The sequence below is a fragment of the Pogona vitticeps genome, chromosome 6, assembly GCF_051106095.1.
Source record: "Pogona vitticeps strain Pit_001003342236 chromosome 6, PviZW2.1, whole genome shotgun sequence".
Lineage (NCBI taxonomy): Eukaryota > Metazoa > Chordata > Lepidosauria > Squamata > Agamidae > Pogona > Pogona vitticeps.
The window spans coordinates 104,298,889-104,319,325 of NC_135788.1; the positions used below are offsets into that span (position 1 = coordinate 104,298,889).

At 41.5% G+C, this 20,437-nt stretch overlaps 2 protein-coding genes across 2 annotated transcripts; one reads left to right on the forward strand and one right to left on the reverse strand.

Moving 5' to 3' along the window:
• Positions 1–4,569: 4,569 nt before the first annotated feature.
• LOC110070905 (olfactory receptor 14J1-like) lies at positions 4,570–9,962 on the forward strand. The gene has a single exon (XM_078378099.1). The coding sequence runs from the start codon at positions 4,604–4,606 to the stop codon at positions 5,546–5,548; it is 945 nt and encodes a 314-aa protein (XP_078234225.1). The 5' UTR covers positions 4,570–4,603; the 3' UTR covers positions 5,549–9,962.
• A 291-nt stretch (positions 9,963–10,253) lies between these two features.
• LOC110071461 (olfactory receptor 14A16-like) lies at positions 10,254–18,759 on the reverse strand. Its single transcript, XM_078378098.1, has one exon. The coding sequence runs from the start codon at positions 15,344–15,346 to the stop codon at positions 14,387–14,389; it is 960 nt and encodes a 319-aa protein (XP_078234224.1). The 5' UTR covers positions 15,347–18,759; the 3' UTR covers positions 10,254–14,386.
• Positions 18,760–20,437: the final 1,678 nt, after the last annotated feature.

Below are 20,437 nucleotides of genomic sequence, written 5' to 3' on the forward strand. Positions count from 1 at the left end.
ATAGGTTTCTGAGGAGATAGACAAGGTGGTCAGGCACTCCCATTTCTTTAGGGACTTGCCATAGTTTGCTGTGTTCCACACAGTCAAAGGCTTTTGCATAGTCAATGAAGCAGAAGTAGATATCTTTCTGGAACTCTCTGGCTTTCTCCATAATCCAGCGCATGTTAGCAATTTGGTCTCGAGTTCCTCTGCCCCTTCGGAATCCAGCTTGTACTTCTGGGAGTTCTTGGTCCACATACTGCTGAAGCCTACCTTGTAGGATTTTGAGCATAACCTTGCTAGCGTGTGAAATGAGTGCAATTGTACGGTAGTTGGAGCATTCTTTGGCACTGCATTTCTTTGGGATTAGGATGTAGACTGATCTTTTCCAATCCTCTGGCCACTGTTGAGTTTTCCAAACTTGCTGGCATATTGAATGTAGCACCTTAACAGCGTCATCTTTTAAGATTTTAAATAGTTCCACTGGAATGTCATCACCTCCACTGGCCTTGTTGTTAGCCAGGCTTTCTAAGGCCCACTTGACTTCACTCTCCAGGATATCTGGCTCAAGGTCAGCAACTACATTGTCTGGGTTGTCTGGGATCTCCAACTCTTTCTAATATCAAAATACAATATAACTGTGTTCCCTGATCTTCTACAGAGGCTACTAATTTTGCTCCAAATGCAAAACTTCCAACAGCATGTTTCAAAAATTATGCTAGGGAATAGAGATAGACACAAATCACAAAAATGGTAGTTTGTTGTTTGTGGCTACCCATGAACCACAAACATTCTGTACTTAAAAAAAAAAAACAACCAAAGCATGAACAGGTTCATTTTTTAAAAAAGTTCATGTCCGGGGGTCAGGAAAACTAAACATCCACCCCCACAGCCTGCCCCTGTCTCCTTCTGAAATTCCAATGGATGAATGGTATAATGAAATATGGAATATAGTTATAAATTATAACTTAACTTGTAATCTAAAGGTTAAGAAAGGAGAGTTGAACAAGAATACTTTTTATGAAATATGGGGCAGATTCTTGGAATATGTATTAACAAGAGGAAAGGGAAAAGCTCCAAATCAAGAATCAATGCAATACTGGAGAAGAGAACAATAAAAGAAGAGGAAGAATATAGATGGAGGAAGAAGATTATTGCAAGAGGTCCTGTTTACGGTGGTGGGGAACACCATGAGCCTCGTGGCGCAGTGGTTAAAACGCTGTACTGCAGCTAAAACTGTGCTCACGACCTGGGGTTCAAATCCCAGGTAGCCGGCTCAAAGTTGACTCAGCCTTCCATCCTTCCGAGGTCGGTAAAATGTGTAGCCTGTATAATTAAAAATTGTAAACCGCCCGGAGAGTGCTTGTAGCGCTATGGGGCGGTATATAAGTCCAATAAATAAATAAATAATAAATATTGTATTTTGATTTGTGTATTTTATGTTTATTTTTATGTTTTAGTTAGGGAATTGATTCTATGGTCAAAATGTAAGATACTGAAACCCATCTGATGTAGTCTTGTTTTCCAGGGTAGAAAAAAAGTCTACCTGACAGTCCTTAAGGTTTCTGAAGAGTGCATCTTAACACGGTCCAGTCATCGCTAAGTGCATCCATTTCCTTCAACAGAGTACTTCTTCTCATAGACCTGATCATTACTGTCACGATCCTCAGCACCTAATACATTCGGTCCTTATCCTTTTAAAAGTGTATTTACAGTTAGTAAGCAGTTTACAAACACCAAGCATTTTTAGGCTCAAGTCATTTGTGGATTAGGACTGTTGACCGCATTAAAAGGTTTCCATAGACTGGAACTCAGTTACATGAAATCATTGTATAAACATTACTAGAGTTGCATTCGTCTTCACTGGAGTGCAGATCTGGTTCATCAGCTCTTTCTGTTTCTAGACTAGAATAGCTAAGTGTCAGACTTGATGATTTTTTGACTGGATTACTCCCTTGTAATCTAGTTCATATACAACAACACCAAATTGAGGATTGTCCAGAAGTTGCATTTGGTGCATAACTGGAGTCAGTCTAAAGGATTCTATACAGATATTGGAATTTGGTAAACATAAGGTACATCAATAGTGGTCAAATTGATAAACCAAGCTGAAATAAAATACATAAACTCAGTTTAAATATGAGGAGTAGAAGAGGTTTTCTAGCAACATATGAAAAGAATAGTTCATGCCAAGGAGCAGGGAAAACCTAAAAGAGAATACTGCAGAAAAAAAATTAGGTGCAAAACTGAAGAAACAAAATTGTGAGGGAAGGGTAGCTTCGACATTGCTTTCTAATTAAGTGGATTGGTCTTTGTGGAATGAGATTGCAAGAATAACAGGCTGAAAAGCCTTCTCCCCAAGGCGTGCTACAATTATCTCTTGCTGCAAATGTTTTCCAGTGTTTTCACATGTGAGGCATTTCTAGTTCCAGTGAGTCCTAAAGAAAGGATAAATAGGCCGTCATACCACTGCCATATTATGCCTTCTAGCTACAGCTCATCACTTCAAGGTACCCAATCTCATCCTGCTTAAGAAACAAACCAGGGTCACAACTGGTTATTAGTTGGATGACAGCCAATCACAGAATACCAGGAATTTTCAAGTAAAGGTAAATGACATTCCTACTCCAGATTCCAGAGATCTGTTGCAAATCACAGTGACAATACTGGGATAGGTGCACCAGTGAGCTAACTCAACACAATGCTCAAGCCCGCACTGAGCTGGACTTCAGTAGCGCGGCTTGCCTTTGCCTCCCTCTCTGGATAACACAAGACTCCTAGTCTCACGAGAAGGACATAGGGAGAGAGGGGGGAATGTTATGTTATTTAAGGGATGTTCCCCCTTCTCCTCACCCTCTTCCTTTCCTGGCATTCGGTAAGGATGGAGTTCCCCTGCTTGGTTCTTCACCAGCTGCGTCACTGAGCAAGGCTACGAGGAACAGCATTCAGGAAGCTGGGAGAGTAGCATCGGCTCCCTCCCGGGGTTTGGTTACCAATTTTGTTTTTCTTATACTTGAAATTTGTATTCAGTTTTTGTTAATTCATTCAAGTTTGAGTTACTGTTGCATATTTTATTGTTGCCGGGACTTAGCAGGGTCAAGGAAAGGCGGGGGTGGGGGCGTCTGCAGCTGTGCGGCTTGTGCAAGTTCCGTTTCGGAGTGATTGGAGCACAGGGACTTCGGGAGTTCCCCCCCCCCCAGTAATAGGAAATAAATAAATAAATTGTATAATATATAAAGAAATAAGCAGTAAAAAGACAGGAAGGAAGAAGGGTTGGCTTGAGCGAAGGGGTTTGATTGTAGGGCTGATGCTTGAGTCGGCATTCAGACTTACTGGGCGAGGTTCGGGTTGGCGTGAGGCAGCTGAGGTGCGGAACAGCCTCTTCCCGCTCCAACCGTTTGGCCACCCAGCCAGCCACATGGATCCCAGGCTGCTAGGATATGATTTTACCCTCTACTCTTCCACCTTCCTTTCTTGCAACGGTCAGTCTTTAGTATATCTTGGAGCAGAGCTGCAGATCATGCAATTGCAGTGTATGGGGGGGGGGAGATGCATTGGGGCCACACCCAGAACAAAAGTCAACAGGGAGAAGCTGGTTTGAGGCCTGGGGGTAGTCAAATTGGGGCCAGCCGGGTTCTCGTTGTCTCTAAGACCGTGAAAACTTGGGGCCAGTGACTCACCCATTTGTTGCGTAAGGGGTCTTTTAAGACCTCTGTGCTCAAGCCTGATTCCGCACTATGGCAGGACGCCCCTTTGCCAAAAGATGGCAAAATTGATTATGTTTAATAAAATGTGGTCCATGATTAACTCATACTGTCTCACATTTTTTCCAGTGTTGGGAGGGCAAGACACTTTCCTATGTTCCTAAAAGCTGAACTTTGCAATGCAAGTGTTTACTGAAAGCCATTCTGAACTGTGTGAACGAGTTTGTGGATTTTATGGGTTCCAGAAATGTTTGTCAATGTTTTCCTTTCATATTTTTGCCTCTCTGTCTACCTTTCTATTCATGCTAATTAATATATGAAATGGTTCCTCAACAAAGTACCCTAACTCTAAGAAAATCTTCCACTATTGGACTTTCCATAGAATGTGGCATGTATTCCACACCTGTTTCATTATCCATTTACCTACAATATTTCAAAACACTTTTTTAAACCTAGGAAACATGAAAATGCTGAAAAAGATTACATTAGACCATTTGGTTTGGGTTTATTGTTGGTTTGGCACAGTATTACTGAAACAGAAAAAATAAATCGATTAATTGAAAGCAAAAATATGCCATTGAGGCTATACCTCTAAAGAGCCAGCAGATTCCATTTTTTGCTAGGGCAGTCAAGTGGTGTGTATTTGAACAAAAAGAAGCCTTGAATTGATGGACTTAGTCACAGGCATGTGGGACATTATCCTCAAAGGGAAAAAAAAAAGGAAAAGAGAGGATCTTACTATCTTTAATTGGGTTGAAGCTATGGCAGAAGTAAGGAGAATCAATATGCACAAATTTATGCTTTGATTGTTTGTTCACCATAGATTTAATGAAGAAATACGTTTGAATAAAAACATTGCAAATAGGTTTTAATAGATACTCTTTTCCAGGTACAGATGGTGTGCAGCTGTAGAAGACCAAATGAACAATATGACTTCCATGTCCACAGTTCTGTTGCTGGGATTCTCAGATGCCCAAGAACTACAGATTTTACATTTCTTTTTGTTCCTAGTGCTGTATCTGATGGCAGTAACAGAGAATCTTCTCATCACCATTGCCATAATCGTTAACTATCACCTGCATATCCCTATGTACTTCTTCCTGCTCAATTTGGCCATGGTAGACCTTGGTTCAGTTTCAGTCATAGTCCCCAAATCAATGGCTGTATCCCTTATGGACGACAGGTCCATTTCTTATTCTGGATGTGTTGCTCAAGTTTTCTTTTATGTATTGTTTGCATCTTCTGCTCTAATTATCCTAACTATAATGGCACATGATCGTCATATTGCAATCTGCTACCCACTTGAGTATGAGAGAATTATGCACAAGAGAACCTGCCTTGAGATGGTGGCCATAGGGTGGATAGTTAGTATTTTTTACGCCATCTTGCATACAGGTGGCACCTTTGCAAATACCTTTTGTTCTAATCGTATCAGTCAATTCTTCTGTGAAATCCCACATTTATTAAAGCTTTCTTGTTCTGATATTTATTTAGTTGAAGTTGGGTTTCTTGCACTAAGCTCTGGTGTAGTACTAGCATGCTTTGTCTTTATTATCATAACATACCTGAAGATCATTGCAACTGTGCTGAGAATCCCATCTGTACATGGTCGGAAAAAAGCTTTCTCCACTTGCATTCCTCACCTCACTGTTGTCTCTTTTTATGTGTTGACTGCAGTCATTGCTTATGTAATTCCACCCAGTGATGTTTCTATGCATATGGCTTCTGCTGTAATGTATTCTATAATTCCTCCCACACTGAATCCTTTCATCTACAGCATGAGAAACAATGAGATCAAGGCTGCTTTAAGGAAACTCTTAAAATTGGTGTTTTTCTCTAAAAGGTTTACTAGGATTGTTTTCTAATCATCAGAGTGTACCTTTGTATGGTAAACATTTCTCTCTGCTAATTTTTAACTTGAGCCCTAGCATTTGGTGTTGAGGAGATACCCGTTTCTCGCAGGATTGTGCTCTGAATGTCCTTTATGCTTTATTGTTCACTTTTCCTACTGAGTCATTATCTGACATTCTTCATGGCTACCTGCAATACTTCATCCAAATGGAGAATCATTGTGTTATTTTAACACAGGAGGGTTGTTGCTGTTGTCTAGTTGTTTAGTCATGTCTGACTCTTCATGACCCCATGGGCCAGAGCACGCCACGACCCCATGGGCCAGAGCACGCCACGACATGGGTCAAATTCATGTTTTTAGCTTCATTGACACTCTCCAACTATCTCATCCTCTGTCATCCCTTTCTCCTCTTGCCTTCACACTTTCCCAACATCAGGGTATTTTCCAGGCAGTCGTCTCATGAAATGGTCACAGCATTGGAGCCTCAGCTTCAGGATCTATCCTTCCAGTGAGCTCTCAGGGTTGATTTCCTGCAAAATGAATAGGTTTGTTCTCCTTGCAGTCCAGGGAACTCTCAATTCAAAAGCATCAATTCTTCGGGGATCAACATTCTTCATGGTCCAGCTCTCACTTCCATACATCACGACTGGAAAAAACAGCTTTGACTATGCGGACTTTGTCGGCAAGGTGAGGTCTCTGCTTTTTAAGATGCTATCTAGGTTTTTCATCGCTTTCCTCCCAAGAAGCAAGCGTCTTTTAATTTCATGGCTGCTGTCACCATCTGCAGTGATCATGGAGCCCAAGAAAGTAAAATCTGTCACTGCCTCCATATCTTCCCCTTCTATTTGCCAGGAGGTGATGGGGGCGGTGGCCATGATCTTAGTTTTTTTGATGTTTATCTTCAGACCATTTTTTGCATTCTCCTCTTTCAACAAGGCTGTATATTATCCCATGGCTTATTTAACATATATGGAGAATACATCATGTGAAAGGATGTACTGGAGGAATCCCAAACCGGAATTAAGATTGCTGGAAGAAATATCAACAATCTCCAATATGCAGATGATGCCACTCTGATGGCAGAAAGTGAGGAAAAATTAAAGAACATCTTAATGAGGGTGAAAGAGGAGAGTGAAAACATCAAGATCATGGCCACTGGTTCCATCACCTCCTGGCAAATAGAAGGGGAAGATATGGAGGCAGTGACAGATGACCAGATGATCAGAGCCACAATCAGCTCCAGGTCTTGTTTTTGCTGACTGTATAGAGCTTCTCCATCTTCGGCTGCAGCGAATATAAACAATCTCATTAGAGTATTGCCCATCTGGTGATTTCCATTTGTAGTCGCCTCTTGTGTTGTTGGAAAAGAGTGTTTGTGATGACCAGCTTGTTCTCTTGACAAAACTCTATTAGCCTTTGCCCTGCTTCATTTTGAACTCCAAAGCCAAATTTTCCTGTTCCTTTTATCTCTTGACTTTAGCATTCCAATCCCCTATAATGAGAAGAACATCTTTCTTTATTGTTAGTTCTAGAAGGTGTTGTAAGTCTTCATAGAATTGGTCAATTTCAGTCTCCTCAGCATTGGTGGTTGGTGCATAAACTCGAATTATTGTGATTGTGAAAGGTCTGACTTGGATTCATATTGAAATCATTCTATCATTTTTGAGATTATATCCCATTAAAGCTTTTCCCACTCTTTTGTTGACCATGAGGGCTACTTCATTCCTTCTATGGGATTCTTGCCCACAATGGTAGATTTGATAGTCATCTGAATTGAATTCACCCATTCCTGTCCATTTTAGTTCACTGATGCGCAGGATGTCAATGTTTATTCTTGCCATCTCCTGTTTGACCACATCCAGCTTACCAAGGTTCATAGATCTTACATTCTAGGTTTCTATGCAGTATTTTTCTTTGCAGCATCGGACTTTCCTTTCACTTCCAGGTGCATCGGCAGCTGAGCGTCCTTTTGGCTTTGGCCCAAGCACTTTATTAGCTCTGCAGCTACTTGTACTTGTCCTCCACTCTTCCTCAGTAGCATGTTAGACACCTTCTGACCTGAGGGTCCCATCTTCTAGTGTCATATCTTTTAGTTTTTTGTTTCTGTTCATGGGATATTCTTGGCAAAGATACTGCCAGTTCCTGCTCCAGTTGGATCGCATTTAGTCAGAACTCTCCACTATGACCTGTCCATCTTGTGTGTCCTTGCACGGCATAGCCGATAGTTTCTCTGAATTACTCAAGCCCTTTCGCACAACAAGGCAGCAATCCATGAAGGAGATTACAAGCATACACCTACTGAAAATGCAACATCATACTTAACATTTAAAATAAGTAAACCAAACGTTAATGTTACTCCTTCAATGTTATTTTTACAAGATTAAATCCATTAGAGGTGTTCCCTCCCATCAGGAAAATAACATATTTCACACTCAAGCTCTGATTACAATGCAGTTTTCTATGTTCTATCCAAATGTGCTAACACCTTATAGAACAAAAAGATTCTGAGGCTGAAAATAGACTAACTAGAAAAAACGGATTGAATCGCCAATGACCACTGTCATAGCACATAATGCCAAGCTGTACAGAGGTTCAAAATAGTGCCCAATCTGGTTCTTTTCTACTCATTTTTCCAGATCAACTGTCATTTTGGATGGTACAGGACCATGCTTACCTCTGCACCATTTGTCTACCTGCCCTTTTCCCATTTCTCCCATTTGCCACACCCTTGCTCATCTCACAACTCCTGCCATAGCCATGTCTTGATTTTTACCCCTTTGTGCCACTGTGCACACATACAATTGTGTGATTCCATTTGTTAAAACCTGTAGTTTAAGCCAGTTATTAAAAGGGTACATCTGAAGTTTGTCAATAAATAACCTTTTCTAAGATTAAATAAAAAGAGGGGCTGGAAGAGGGCATTTTATTCCCACCTTGTGACTTTTTCTCCACTGGCAAAATGCTCATAGAACACACCAAAGCATAACAGAATAAAACATGCAAAAAGTATATCTACTTCAGCATGTGTTACAAGCAGAGACACATCTGTTTGTGACTAACTTGCAACAGATACATTTTCCTAGTTCACTGAGACACTGTCCAGGAGGCATACAGTAAGCATATTGCAACCTTCACTCAATGATTCTGGAATTTAAATTCACATTTATGCACATTTGAACATGGTTTTACTGATTTTATTTATTTTGTTCATAAACCGTTCCATTCAGGATGGTTTGGGGTGATAGACAGCAGATTAAAAGAGACAAATATTTAAGAGTTAACAATAAGTCAATAAAGGCTTATATGAAAAGAAAGTGTTTCATCAAAAACCTCAGACAGTAAGGGCATGTACAACTTTAGATTTAACTTCATCAAAAGGGTACCACAGCATACTAAGGATTATAAACCTGGGAGTCATGACTTCAAAACATTATCACCATAAAATACATTCAAGGGGAAAAAACTTTTTTCTTCATTGAGTGATCAGAACAAAATATGCAGTTACACACGAATGCATCCTCCTAGAGAGGATTGCTAACAGTGTTTTTAAGCAATAGGGAAGTCACTTGCAATAAACTTGAAAAGATTCACTATTTTGAACTAAAATAATACTAACACAGGCAATGTGATATTGTTACCTTGATGATCCTGCTCAATACAATCTAACTTCTAATTTAAATGGCATATGGAGTACATTTTTGTGGACAATGATGCAGTGGTAAAATTAGAAATGCAGACACTAATTGTGACAGTATCCATAACCATCACACTATAGAACAATGGTCCAGATATTCAGGTGACTTGATAAGTGCATATCAACAGGTGAGCACCTGTCTTCTGTATACTATCAGCAAAAGTCATATGTGCTGATGGAGATAAAGATATATGTAGATCCATTTAGGGCAAATTCACTGTTACATAGTTTGTATTACAACTGGGGTAGCTATCAACTATAACAGGGAAAATCTATTTCATTCTTAGCTACTATAAGGACTGCAGCTAAGCTCATCCCAGCCCTGGGGAGTGATAATGTCAGAGTTACTCATACACAAGGTTCCAGGCGCAGGAAGGACATTGCAAGGTCCTTGAGCTGCGGAGCCGTTTTTGCCCTCCCCGGTTCCAGAGGATGAAAGGCAGCTCCGGTGACATGATTAAAAGGGAGGGGGCTAGTGTTTATTTAAGGAAACGCTAGCTCCTGATGCGTCTTCTTTCTGTTCAGGCAGCGTAGAGGTTGCGAACAGAGCGAGTTTGATTAATTACATTAGATAAGTTTATCTAGTATTGGCAAATAAAGGGTGCAATTCATCAACAAGGGGGTATAATTTAATTACAGTATTTAAGTAAGAGAAGGGGAATAGTCCCATATTTAAAAAAAGAAAGGAAAATAAAAATAAAATTAAATAATAAATTATAATAAATAAATAAAATTATAAAATAATAAGACTATACAGTGGTGCCTCGCTTAACGAGCGCACCGTATAACGATTAAATCGCATAGCGATCCGTTTTTTCGGATCGCTAATGCGATCGCACAACGTTGTTCCAATAGGGAAAAATTCGCTTTGCGAAGACCGGTAAGCGTTTCGCTTACCGATCTTCACAAAACGACCCCCGCCGATCAGCTGTTCGGCGGCCAAAATGGCCGCCGGAAGCCAGGAAATGTCCTAAAATGGCCGCGCGCAGTGTTTTCGCGCCCTCGGTAAGCGAGGCGAGGGCGCGAAAATGGCTGCCGGCCATCCTGAAGCTTCGCTGAACGGTGAGTATTTGGCCTATTTGGAACGCATTAAACGATGTTTAATGCGTTCCAATGGAAATCGCTGCCCCGTTCAGCGATGCTTCAGCATAGCGAAGGTTAATCCAGAACGGATTAACCTCGCTATGCGAGGCACCACTGTATACAAAAGGGTTATAATTCACAGGTCATTAAGGACAATACAATTGATGTAAAGCTAATAATTACTATAATTTTGAAAAAAAGAAAAGAAGTCAAAGAAAATAGAATAAAATCAGAACAGGGCCATAAGAAGCCATCTACTGGGCAAAGAGCCAGGTGGACTGATTCTGCATAAACCCTTCATTGGGTGTAGTGGACTAATTTGATTAAACAGGATCAGGGATCATCTCCAAAAAAGCCCCAGGTGAATTTAGGTTAATACATCACTTATCTTTCCCAGAGGGGACATCAGTGAATGATGCCATCCCCCCGGAACTTTTTTCAGTGAGATACACCTTGTTTGATGAGGCAGTTAATATGATTAGGACTTCTGGAGTTGGCGCTGAATTGGCAAAGGCTGATGTTAAATCGGCTTTTAGAATTTTGCCCGTCCACCCATTGGATTTCAATCTTGGGCTTTCAATTTCAAGGGCAATATTACATCGATAGGGCCCTCCCTATGGGGTGCTCAATTTCGTGCTCAGCTTTCAAAAAGTTTAGCACCTTCATTGAGTGGCAGGTCAGGCAGAGGGCGGGCTGTAATTCTACAGCATACTACCTCGGTGATTTCCTTTTTTGAGGAAAAGCAAACTCCAGAAGGTGCCGATTGATTTTGGACAAATTCCGTGAACTGGTCCTTGAAATGGGTTTGCCCTTCACTGAAGAAAAAACTGAGGAACCAGCAATATCCCTTTCTTTCCTAGGGATTGAACTAGATACACTACAACAGACTTCAAGGCTGCCGAAGACAAATTACTAAACATTAGGACGATAGTGAGCAGATTAATAGGGAAGAAAAAGGTGACACTTAAAGAGTTACAGGAAATAGTAGGGCATTTAAATTTTACCTGCAAAGTCACCTTTTTGAGGCAACTCTGCGGTGCCATGTCAGGTTTAAAGAGGCCAATGCAGACAACGAGAGTTACCAGGGGTATGAGGGAAGATCTCACGGTTTGGAAACAATTCCTAGACCAGTTCAATGGGTTTTCCTTCTGGAGATCTGAACTTAGTTTAAAAGTGGATGTTCAAGTAAATCCTGACGCCGCTGGGGCACTAGGGCATAACGAGAGATTTGACATTTTTAGAATTCTTCCCAATTGTAGGAGCCGTTTGGCTCTGGGCGGAAGAATGGGCAAATACAGTAGTCCACTTTTGGTGTGACAACCAAGCAGTGGTGCACATCTTTAACAACCTGACATGACAATCAGAAAGGGTCATGGAGTTGGTTAGGGCTTTTACTCTGCTGGCACTGCAATTTAATGTAATAGTGCATCCCCGTCACATCCCAGGAATTGACAACAGGATAGCTGATGCTCTCTCATGCCAACAGATCGAGCGTTTCAGGGAGCTGGCACCAGAAGCCAGGGATCTGCCAGAGGTTCTTCCAGAGGAGGTCTGGCAGATTGGCGGGAAGAAGTGTCCAGAGCAATAGGTCTTGCATTGGCCCCAAGGACAAGAATGGTTTATTTAGCTTCGGGTACTGAGTTTTATGAATTCAGGAAGTCAACAAGGTTACAGCAAACATGGCCGGCTCCAGTGGAGGACCTCCAACAATTTATAATATCTTTACACAGAAGGGGCTTAGCGACAGGCACTATTCAGGGTAAACTTGTGGCCCTGGCATTCTACGCAAAAGCGAATGGGCACAGAGATTTTTCTGGTGACTTTCAAATTAGGAAGATGTTGGAGGGATGGTCCAGGGAAAGGAGGAGAGTGCAGGACAATAGGACACCTATATCCCCAGCTCTCCTTGAATGACTATGCGAACAATGGAGAGCTTTATGTAGGGTCCATTATGAAGCGGCATTGTTTCAGGCAGCAGCCTTGGTGGCCTTCTTTGGGGCCCTGCATATTAGTGAACTAGTGGCATTAGGTAAAGCGGATATTTCTCAAAAGGCATTACAACTGGGGGACATTATAGTTCAGGAGGGGCAGCTAAAAATTAAGATAAGGCAGTCTAAAGTGGATCAGCGGGGAAAAGGCAGGCAATTAGTCTTAGGGCAATGCAGCATGAAAAACTATCCAGTAAGGGCAGTACAGGAATTCAGTGAAATTAGTGGTCCAAAACTTAGGTACTTCTTCCAGCATGTAGATGTGTCACCACTCACAAAATACCAATTTTGGAAACTTACTGACATGGCGCTGGAGAGGATAGGTATAAAAAATATGAGATTCGGGACACATTCCTTCAGAATAGGAGCAGCCTCAACAGCAGCAGCCATGGGTTATAACGCAGACCAAATTAAACAGTTGGGGCATTGGTCGTCAGATTGCTACTGCAAATATATCAGACCTCTACCTAACATATAGGCAGGGGCTGTTTATATCATTTCAGGTGACAAGACACTGGAAGGCCGAAGGCACGTAATGATCATCAGCCACAGTTATGTTTATTGGGCGGCACATTATGCCACATCTTCCCCGTGGGGGAATGATTTGGGGCTTGGTGCCCATGCGTTTATTACATGGAAAGGCATGCGTGGCATGCATTGGATCCAGTTCAGCAGGATGACCTCTTTTGAGCATATGCCACCAGTCATCTTAGTAGTGCATTTAGGAGGCAATGATTTACCTAGATCACCTGGTAAGGCACTGATACTTGATATTCTTAGAGATCTTAAGAAGCTGAAGGAGAGGTATCTTGCCATGCGGATTGTGTGGTCCACGATCATCCCGCGTTTAACCTGGCGTGGAGCTCTGAGCATTGCCAATGTTAATAGGGCCCGCCGACGGGTCAATAGGGAAGTATGTAGAGGTGTCTGCAGCGGCAGCCTCGGATCTGTGATTAACCACCACAGGATCCAAACTTCCAATGCTGAATATTTTCGTAGTGACGGCGTCCACTTGTCCGATGCAGGCTTGGACATTTTTCTTGAAGATAGAAAAGGGGGCCTGCTTTCTGAGCTCAGACGGCTCGATGGCGGGCATAGGACTTAGCCAGGTCTAGTCCCTATGCTGTGGCGGGTAGTGTGGGGGAAAACTGGTTGTCTCGGTGTATCCCTTTGATAATTATGCTAAGCCAACAGCGCATCCGACCTCCCGGCTCTGCAGATCATGCGATTACAGGGCCGCCGGTGGGAAGATGCGCTGGGCCACTTTCGGACCGACAGTCATCAAATAAAGATGGCTCGAGGTCTGGGGTGTTTAACAGAGGTCGGCCGGGTTCCTGCTGTTGTCAAGACAGCTGGAACCGGGGGCCTGGGACTCGCCCATTGACTGAAAAGGGTATCATGGATGCCCTGCATCTCTTTCTCCACACTACTGCATCTCTTTCTCCACACCTCTGAACGGAGGTTCATGCCCATCTCCACTCAGAAACCTTATTGCTTTATCCTCGTATATATTGAGATTATCAGCTTAATTTTATTGGAGATTCACTTATGTACACATAGATATTCTTTCATGTTGTATAGTTTCCATTTTTGTTGCCACTTTTCTTCATCTTAAAATTATAGAATCATGAAGTTGGGAGGCACCTATAAGGCCATCCAGTCCAATCCCCCATGTAAGAATGCAAATCAAAGGATATATTCCAGGTGGTTGTCTACATTTCTCTTGAATGCTTCCAGTTTTGGAGCACTCACTACCTCTTCTCCTTATTCTTCTCCTTCTTTTGCTATTCAGTTTCCTGCATTCATGAGAAAAGAAGACTCTGGAAAAGATGCTGATGTTAGGAAAGTGTGAAGGCAAGAGGAGAAGGGGACGACAGAGGATGAGATGTTTGGACAGTGCTACCAACATGAATTTGACCCAATTCTGGGAGGCAGTGGAAGACAGGAGGGCCTGGCATGCTCAGGTCCTTGGGATCACGAAGAGTTGGACATGACTAAACGACTAAACAACAACAACAACATGAAGTGTTAAGTTTCCTGATAAAAATTAGCATAGAAAAATATATGAATGCAATATATACTGTAATTAAATGTTAACAATATAAAACCAGCAAGGTTTTTTAGAAGAAAAAAACAGCTTCAAGACTTTCCACAAGGCAGCCTTGATCTCATTGTTTCTCATGCTGTAAATGAATGGATTCAGTGTGGGAGGAATTATGGAATACATTGCAGCAACAGCCACATCCACAGCAGAAGAAGAATCACCAGGTGGCCTTGTATAGGCGAAGACTGCAGTTAACACATACAATGAAACAACAGTGAGGTGAGGAATACAAGTGGAAAGAGCTTTTTTCTGCCCATGTACAGATGGGATTCTCAGCACTGTCCGAAAAATCTTCACATATGTTATGATAATAAAGACAAAGCATGCTAGTACTACACTACAGCTTATTGCAAGAAATCCAACTTCAACTAAATAAATATTAGAGCAAGAACACTTTAATAAGTGTGGGGTTTCACAGAATAACTGATTGATACGATTAGAACAAAAAGTATTTGCAAAGGTGCCACCTGTATGCAATATGGTGTAAAAAACACTAAATATCCAACCGGTGGCCACCATCTCAAGGCAAGTTCCTTTGTGCATAATTCTTTCATACTCGAGTGGGTTGCAGATTGCAGTATGGCGATCATGTGCCATGATAGTTAGGATAATTAATTCCGATGTTCCAAAACAGAAACAAAAGAAAACTTGAGCAACACACCCAGAATAAGAAATGGATCTGTCATCCATAAGAGACACAGCCATTGATTTGGGGACTGTGACCGAAATGAACCCAATGTCTATCATGGCTAAATTGAACAGGAAGAAGTACATGGGGGTGTGCAAGTGGTAGTCGACAACAATGGCAATGATGATGAAAATATTCCATGTTACTGCTGTTAGATATAATGCTAGATATATGAAGAAATGCAAGATCTGTAGCTCTCGGACATCTGAGAATTCCAGCAGCAAGAAGGTGGGTGTAGACGTCAGATTTTTCATATCTTCTTCAATAACTGGATACTTTCTATACCAGGAAGAGAAGATCTATTAAAATTCATTCAGGATACTGTTATTCAAATGTTATTCCAACTGATCTGTGAAAGCTGTACATGGAATCAGGAGGGAGAAGACAATTATATTTCTGAATTGTAACCCTACTCATTCATTTTTACAGTAAGGAAATTTAAGGTAGTATACAGCACTGGTTCTTAACCTTGGGTTACTCAGGAGTTTTGGACTGCAACTCCCAGAAGCCTTCACCACCAACTGTGCTGGCTGGGGTTTCTGGGAGTTGCAGTTCAAAAACATCTGAGTAACAAAGGTTAAGAACCACTGGTATACAGTATAAGTTAAAAATGCATCAAATATACATATTGAAAAAGTAAGCCAAAAACCCTTTAGGAATAGTGAACAATACAGCTTTTAAAACTCCATATTTTTTTAAAAAAAGGTCAGTGTGACAATTCAGAAGCCCGACCAAAGAAATGTATTTTCCAATATAAAATGCAACTGACATATTACATGGGCATTACCCCCCACCCCACCCAGTAATAAAGACATGAGACAGATTGTTATAGAACAAAACATGAGCCACACTTTATTAAATATTAATTAATGCCTATAATGAAAATGGGGGTCCTGTGGTAGTATGGAACCAGGTTCTACAGAGGGGTCTCAATGGACCCCAACCAAGATAATGGGTGAGTCCCGAGCCCCAAGTTCCCCCAGTCATGAAGACACAAGAACCTGACTGCCCCAAATTTGACCACCCCTGGACCTCAAGCCCCCACCTCATTGTTGGCTGTTGTTCTGGGAGTGGCCCCAGTACATCTCTCCCCACCCCCAAGTACTGTAATCAAATGACTGGCAGCACTGGGAGATCAGATTAGCTATACGTTACCTGTGGTTGCCAGGGGACTCACCCAAACCTGTTCTATCTGCACTATCTGCCACAGCATAAGGACTAGCAAAGCTAAGCCCCATTCCCGCCATCCAGCCTCTCAAGCTCCAAAAGCAGGCCCCTCTTAAGATTTGTTGGGAATATTTCCAAGCCCATATCTGAAAGGTGAACACGCCATCATGCCAGAAAAGCTCAGGCCCACTCACACGGATCTCCAGGTGACCAATCACTGATCCAAAGCTATTGCGTACTGCTCTGCACACTTGCCTGTTAACATGTCTCCGAGCCGTGTTTACCTGTTGCATCTGACATTCATCCAGCCACACCAGCTGTGGGATGGCAGCCGACCAAATAATACTCATCACGGGATACCTTGCCCTCAACCGTCTGAGGTCATGAATAATATCCAAAATCAGGGCCTTGCCGTTTTCCTTCGCCAGATCATTGCTGCCCAACTGTATGAGCAATACATTGGGGGGGGATGCGTGCCAAATGCCGCTGCTCAACAAAATTGGCACCACAACATTCCACGGATACCTTTCCACATGATTTGGCTTTTAGCTCCTAGCCCCCCACGCAGACTTAGCCACATATTTTGCTGCCCAAAACACAAAGCTCTCCTTCTCCCATTCTGCGTAGACATTAGGGAGTGCTCGTACATATCTGCAATAAGATGTAAACGACCACCGCTCCAAATGCCTCAAACGCTTAATATCTTAATGTTTTAAGGCTCATAGCCAAGAGTGGCTGCAGTTGAAGCAGCCCCAATTCTAAACCAGTGAGTCCCGAACTTCAAGTCATGGATCCCCTCTTTACCTAACGCCAAGTCTGTCAATCTCCAGTACTGATATTTCATCAAAGGAGACCTATCATTACGTACCACTTCACGGATTGCTGCCTTGTCATTGTGAAGGGGCTTGAGTAATTCAGAGAAGCTATGGGCTATAGGAATGATGGAGGTGTATGCCTGAGGTAATCCAGAAGTATTACAAATTGTAGATTGCTGATTAAATAATGTTGGAAAGCAGATCACCACATCAGCTTGATGATCAAGAAAAACAGAATGGGAAGATGTTTGTGTGCATGGCCAGTGACTCTTTGTTTGAACAACTAGGGTGTGATATCCCTTCCATAACTGCCTCTGCTGCAACTTTAAAACAATGGCCTTAATACAACCTGCATCTTTCCTGACTTAAATCTAAGAAAGATGTGCCTGGTAAAATCCATCTTGCGAAGAACTTATGATTTTACATCTAAGAGAATCTTCCCTGGCCAAATCCATTTTGCCATGAACTTCTGGACTTTAAGTTCTTCACACTGGTACACACCTGACAAAGTAGATGGTCCCAATCCATGAGAGCTCACAAATTGTTCAAGGATTCTTTTGGTGATCTATAAAGGTATTGCCTACTCTTGTGTTTGTATGTATGTGATAAATGTCCCTATTGATGAGAGGAAAGCCACAATCTGGTATGACCCACCTCTTTCATCATTACACACTCATAACCACAAACTATTTCAATGGACAATTACTTGCAGGAGATTGATTGGATGCAATAATAGTTGTAAAGGTTCACACTGTTCTATAAATGTTATTCATATGTTGAACACCACATGAGATGACGTCTGAAACTAGCTTCCATCAGAATTCTATTTTCTTATGCATGTAGAAGAGAACTTGGGAATATCTCATCAAATATAAACCCAGGTAATTGTGGGAATAGTTGTTCTGTCAGAAAACCTTAAACAAAAACCTATTAGAAAAATCTCTCCTATTAGGGAAATGTTTTCTATCTGTCAAATGTGTTTCTAAGAAGAAGAATTTTAAATCTAGGAAAACAGTCAGTTATCAGCCAGATATACAGACAAGAGGAACAAACAGGTAGTTAGACGGATATATAGACAAAAGGAACAAGCAGGTACTTAGGCAGTTATAGAGGCAGGTGGACTGATTTCCAGGACATAAAATAACTCTATAAGCCACCAAAAGCAACCAAACCTCCCAGAACACCTTTGTATGGTTTGACATGAAAACTAACATTGTGAACTTAACTTTTGCCACCAGCTTCTCTTAGGACATACCCATTCTCACAGTTGTGTACTTACAATCTTTCAGGAGTGCTTGTCACAGGGTATGTCGCTGTCCTTTTCTCCCCTCACTAGAATCAGAAACACATTGTATGTGAATGTATTTGAGACCGACATTCATAGCAATAAATGTTGTGAAACACAGACTTATAAAGCTTTTATTGATTCTTGGGATTTTGTTCCCAAGAGTCCAACACACCTCATTGGAAAACATCATTGTTCCTCCCCTCAGTTCCTCTGCTCTCCCCTCCCCACTACATTGTTTTATTTTGTTCTATTTTTGTAAGAAACTTGAATGGTTCGTTAGCAAACACTGTACATTACTGCCAAAGATCTACATAAATACCGTTTTTTTAAATAAAACTGGGGATAGGAGCAAGGAATGATATTCCCATCATGCCACCTTGTGTCCAGCCCTTAACATGCCCATAGCACACCCACCTACACCACATAATCAAAATATAGAAAGAAGTATTCCTACTTGGGCATGTGTTACAAATGGAGTCAGACCTCTTTGTAGTGAATATACACCAAATACATTTTCCTTAATCTATTGCAATGGTGAAGTTCCAGCCCATGAGACAGATTATTTGTAACATTCTCTTGAAGATTGCGGAATTTAGGCTCACAGCTGTGTATCATTTTATATCTTTTTACTTATTTTATTCAAATTATTCCATACAAGAGATTTTAAGGTGATGGACAGTAAACTAAAATAGACAAATATTGAGAAGTTACAACAAAAATGGCAATAATAATAATAATAATAATAATAATAATAATAATAATAATAATAATAATAATAATAATAATAATAATAATAATAATAATAATAATAATAATAATAATAATAATAATAATAATTTATTGTCATTGTAAGTTTATACAAATACAACGAAATTCACAATGCCTGTAGGAAAATGCCTGTAGGAAGAGAAAGTGCTTCATTAAAAGCCACATACAGTAAGTTCATGTGAAATCTCAAAAGGAATAAATTTATCAAGACTATTCTTCAGGCATACTATGGGTTGCACTCCTGGGGGACTCTGAGCAGATCCTCAACACATGTGGAGCCACCAGAATACAAGTCCCAAGTTATTTAAATATGTTGTCACAAAAAGTTGATCCTGACCCCCTTAAAAATTAGCAACTTCAGAGGAGCAATGGCTGGCCACACATATTTTGTACCAGCTGCAGGTGACATTCATATATCCAGGGGAATGGTAGGGGTAATGGGATCAGCAGCCCAAAAAATTGGTAGAATGATCGCTCCGCCATGGTGCCGAGTTACCATGGTGGGGAGGCTTTGCTTTCCTGCCCAAAGAGTGGTGTTGTGGTTGTATTACACCGCTTTCCAAGGGGAGGAGGGATGGAGCCTTTAAGAAGGCTTTGGTCCTGCCAGCTCAGCTTCTTTGTCATTTTACAAGCAAACCCTCCCGCCTACCCTAAAGTTAGAATGAGATTAGCTGGTTTCCTATTGGAGCTGGATGGGAATTTTTGGCCTACATCCTAGATTGGCCTTTGGATGCGGGTGTGTTTTCCCCCATCCCATTCTTACCTAATGGGTGAGGTAATAAAATTTTAATTGCTATAGTTAAAGTCATTCTGGTCACAGCTGCAGGTAGTGCGAAGACAAGAGTTGGAGTGAGTTCTCACATGGTGTGAGAATTATGCCATCTCTCTGTCAGGTGGAACCAGTCAGGCATTGGATGAGAGGTGGATTTCCATAGAGGGACCTCCCAGCCAGCAGCCCACTTAGGGCCACAAGACTGAGAAGGTGGAGGTACCCTTAGCACAGAACACCTGAATGCATGCTGTATACAATGGACAGCACGATTCAAAAATAGGAGCTCCCCCTGATCTATGAATGGCCCAGACATATAGGCTACTCTGGATTTAGAAGTATATCGCACCACGGTCAGGCTCCCTTGTAGTTAGGGGACTAGTTTAAATAGTTAATAAAGTCGTGGCCTGAGTTTTAACCCAACAACCTGTGTCTCGCCTCTTTATTTCTGGGCTGGGGGAGCAAGGACACATATTGCCCACCCTTGTTGTACAAATGATCAAAATAACCAAGATTTTACTTAGCAGCTATGGCTAAA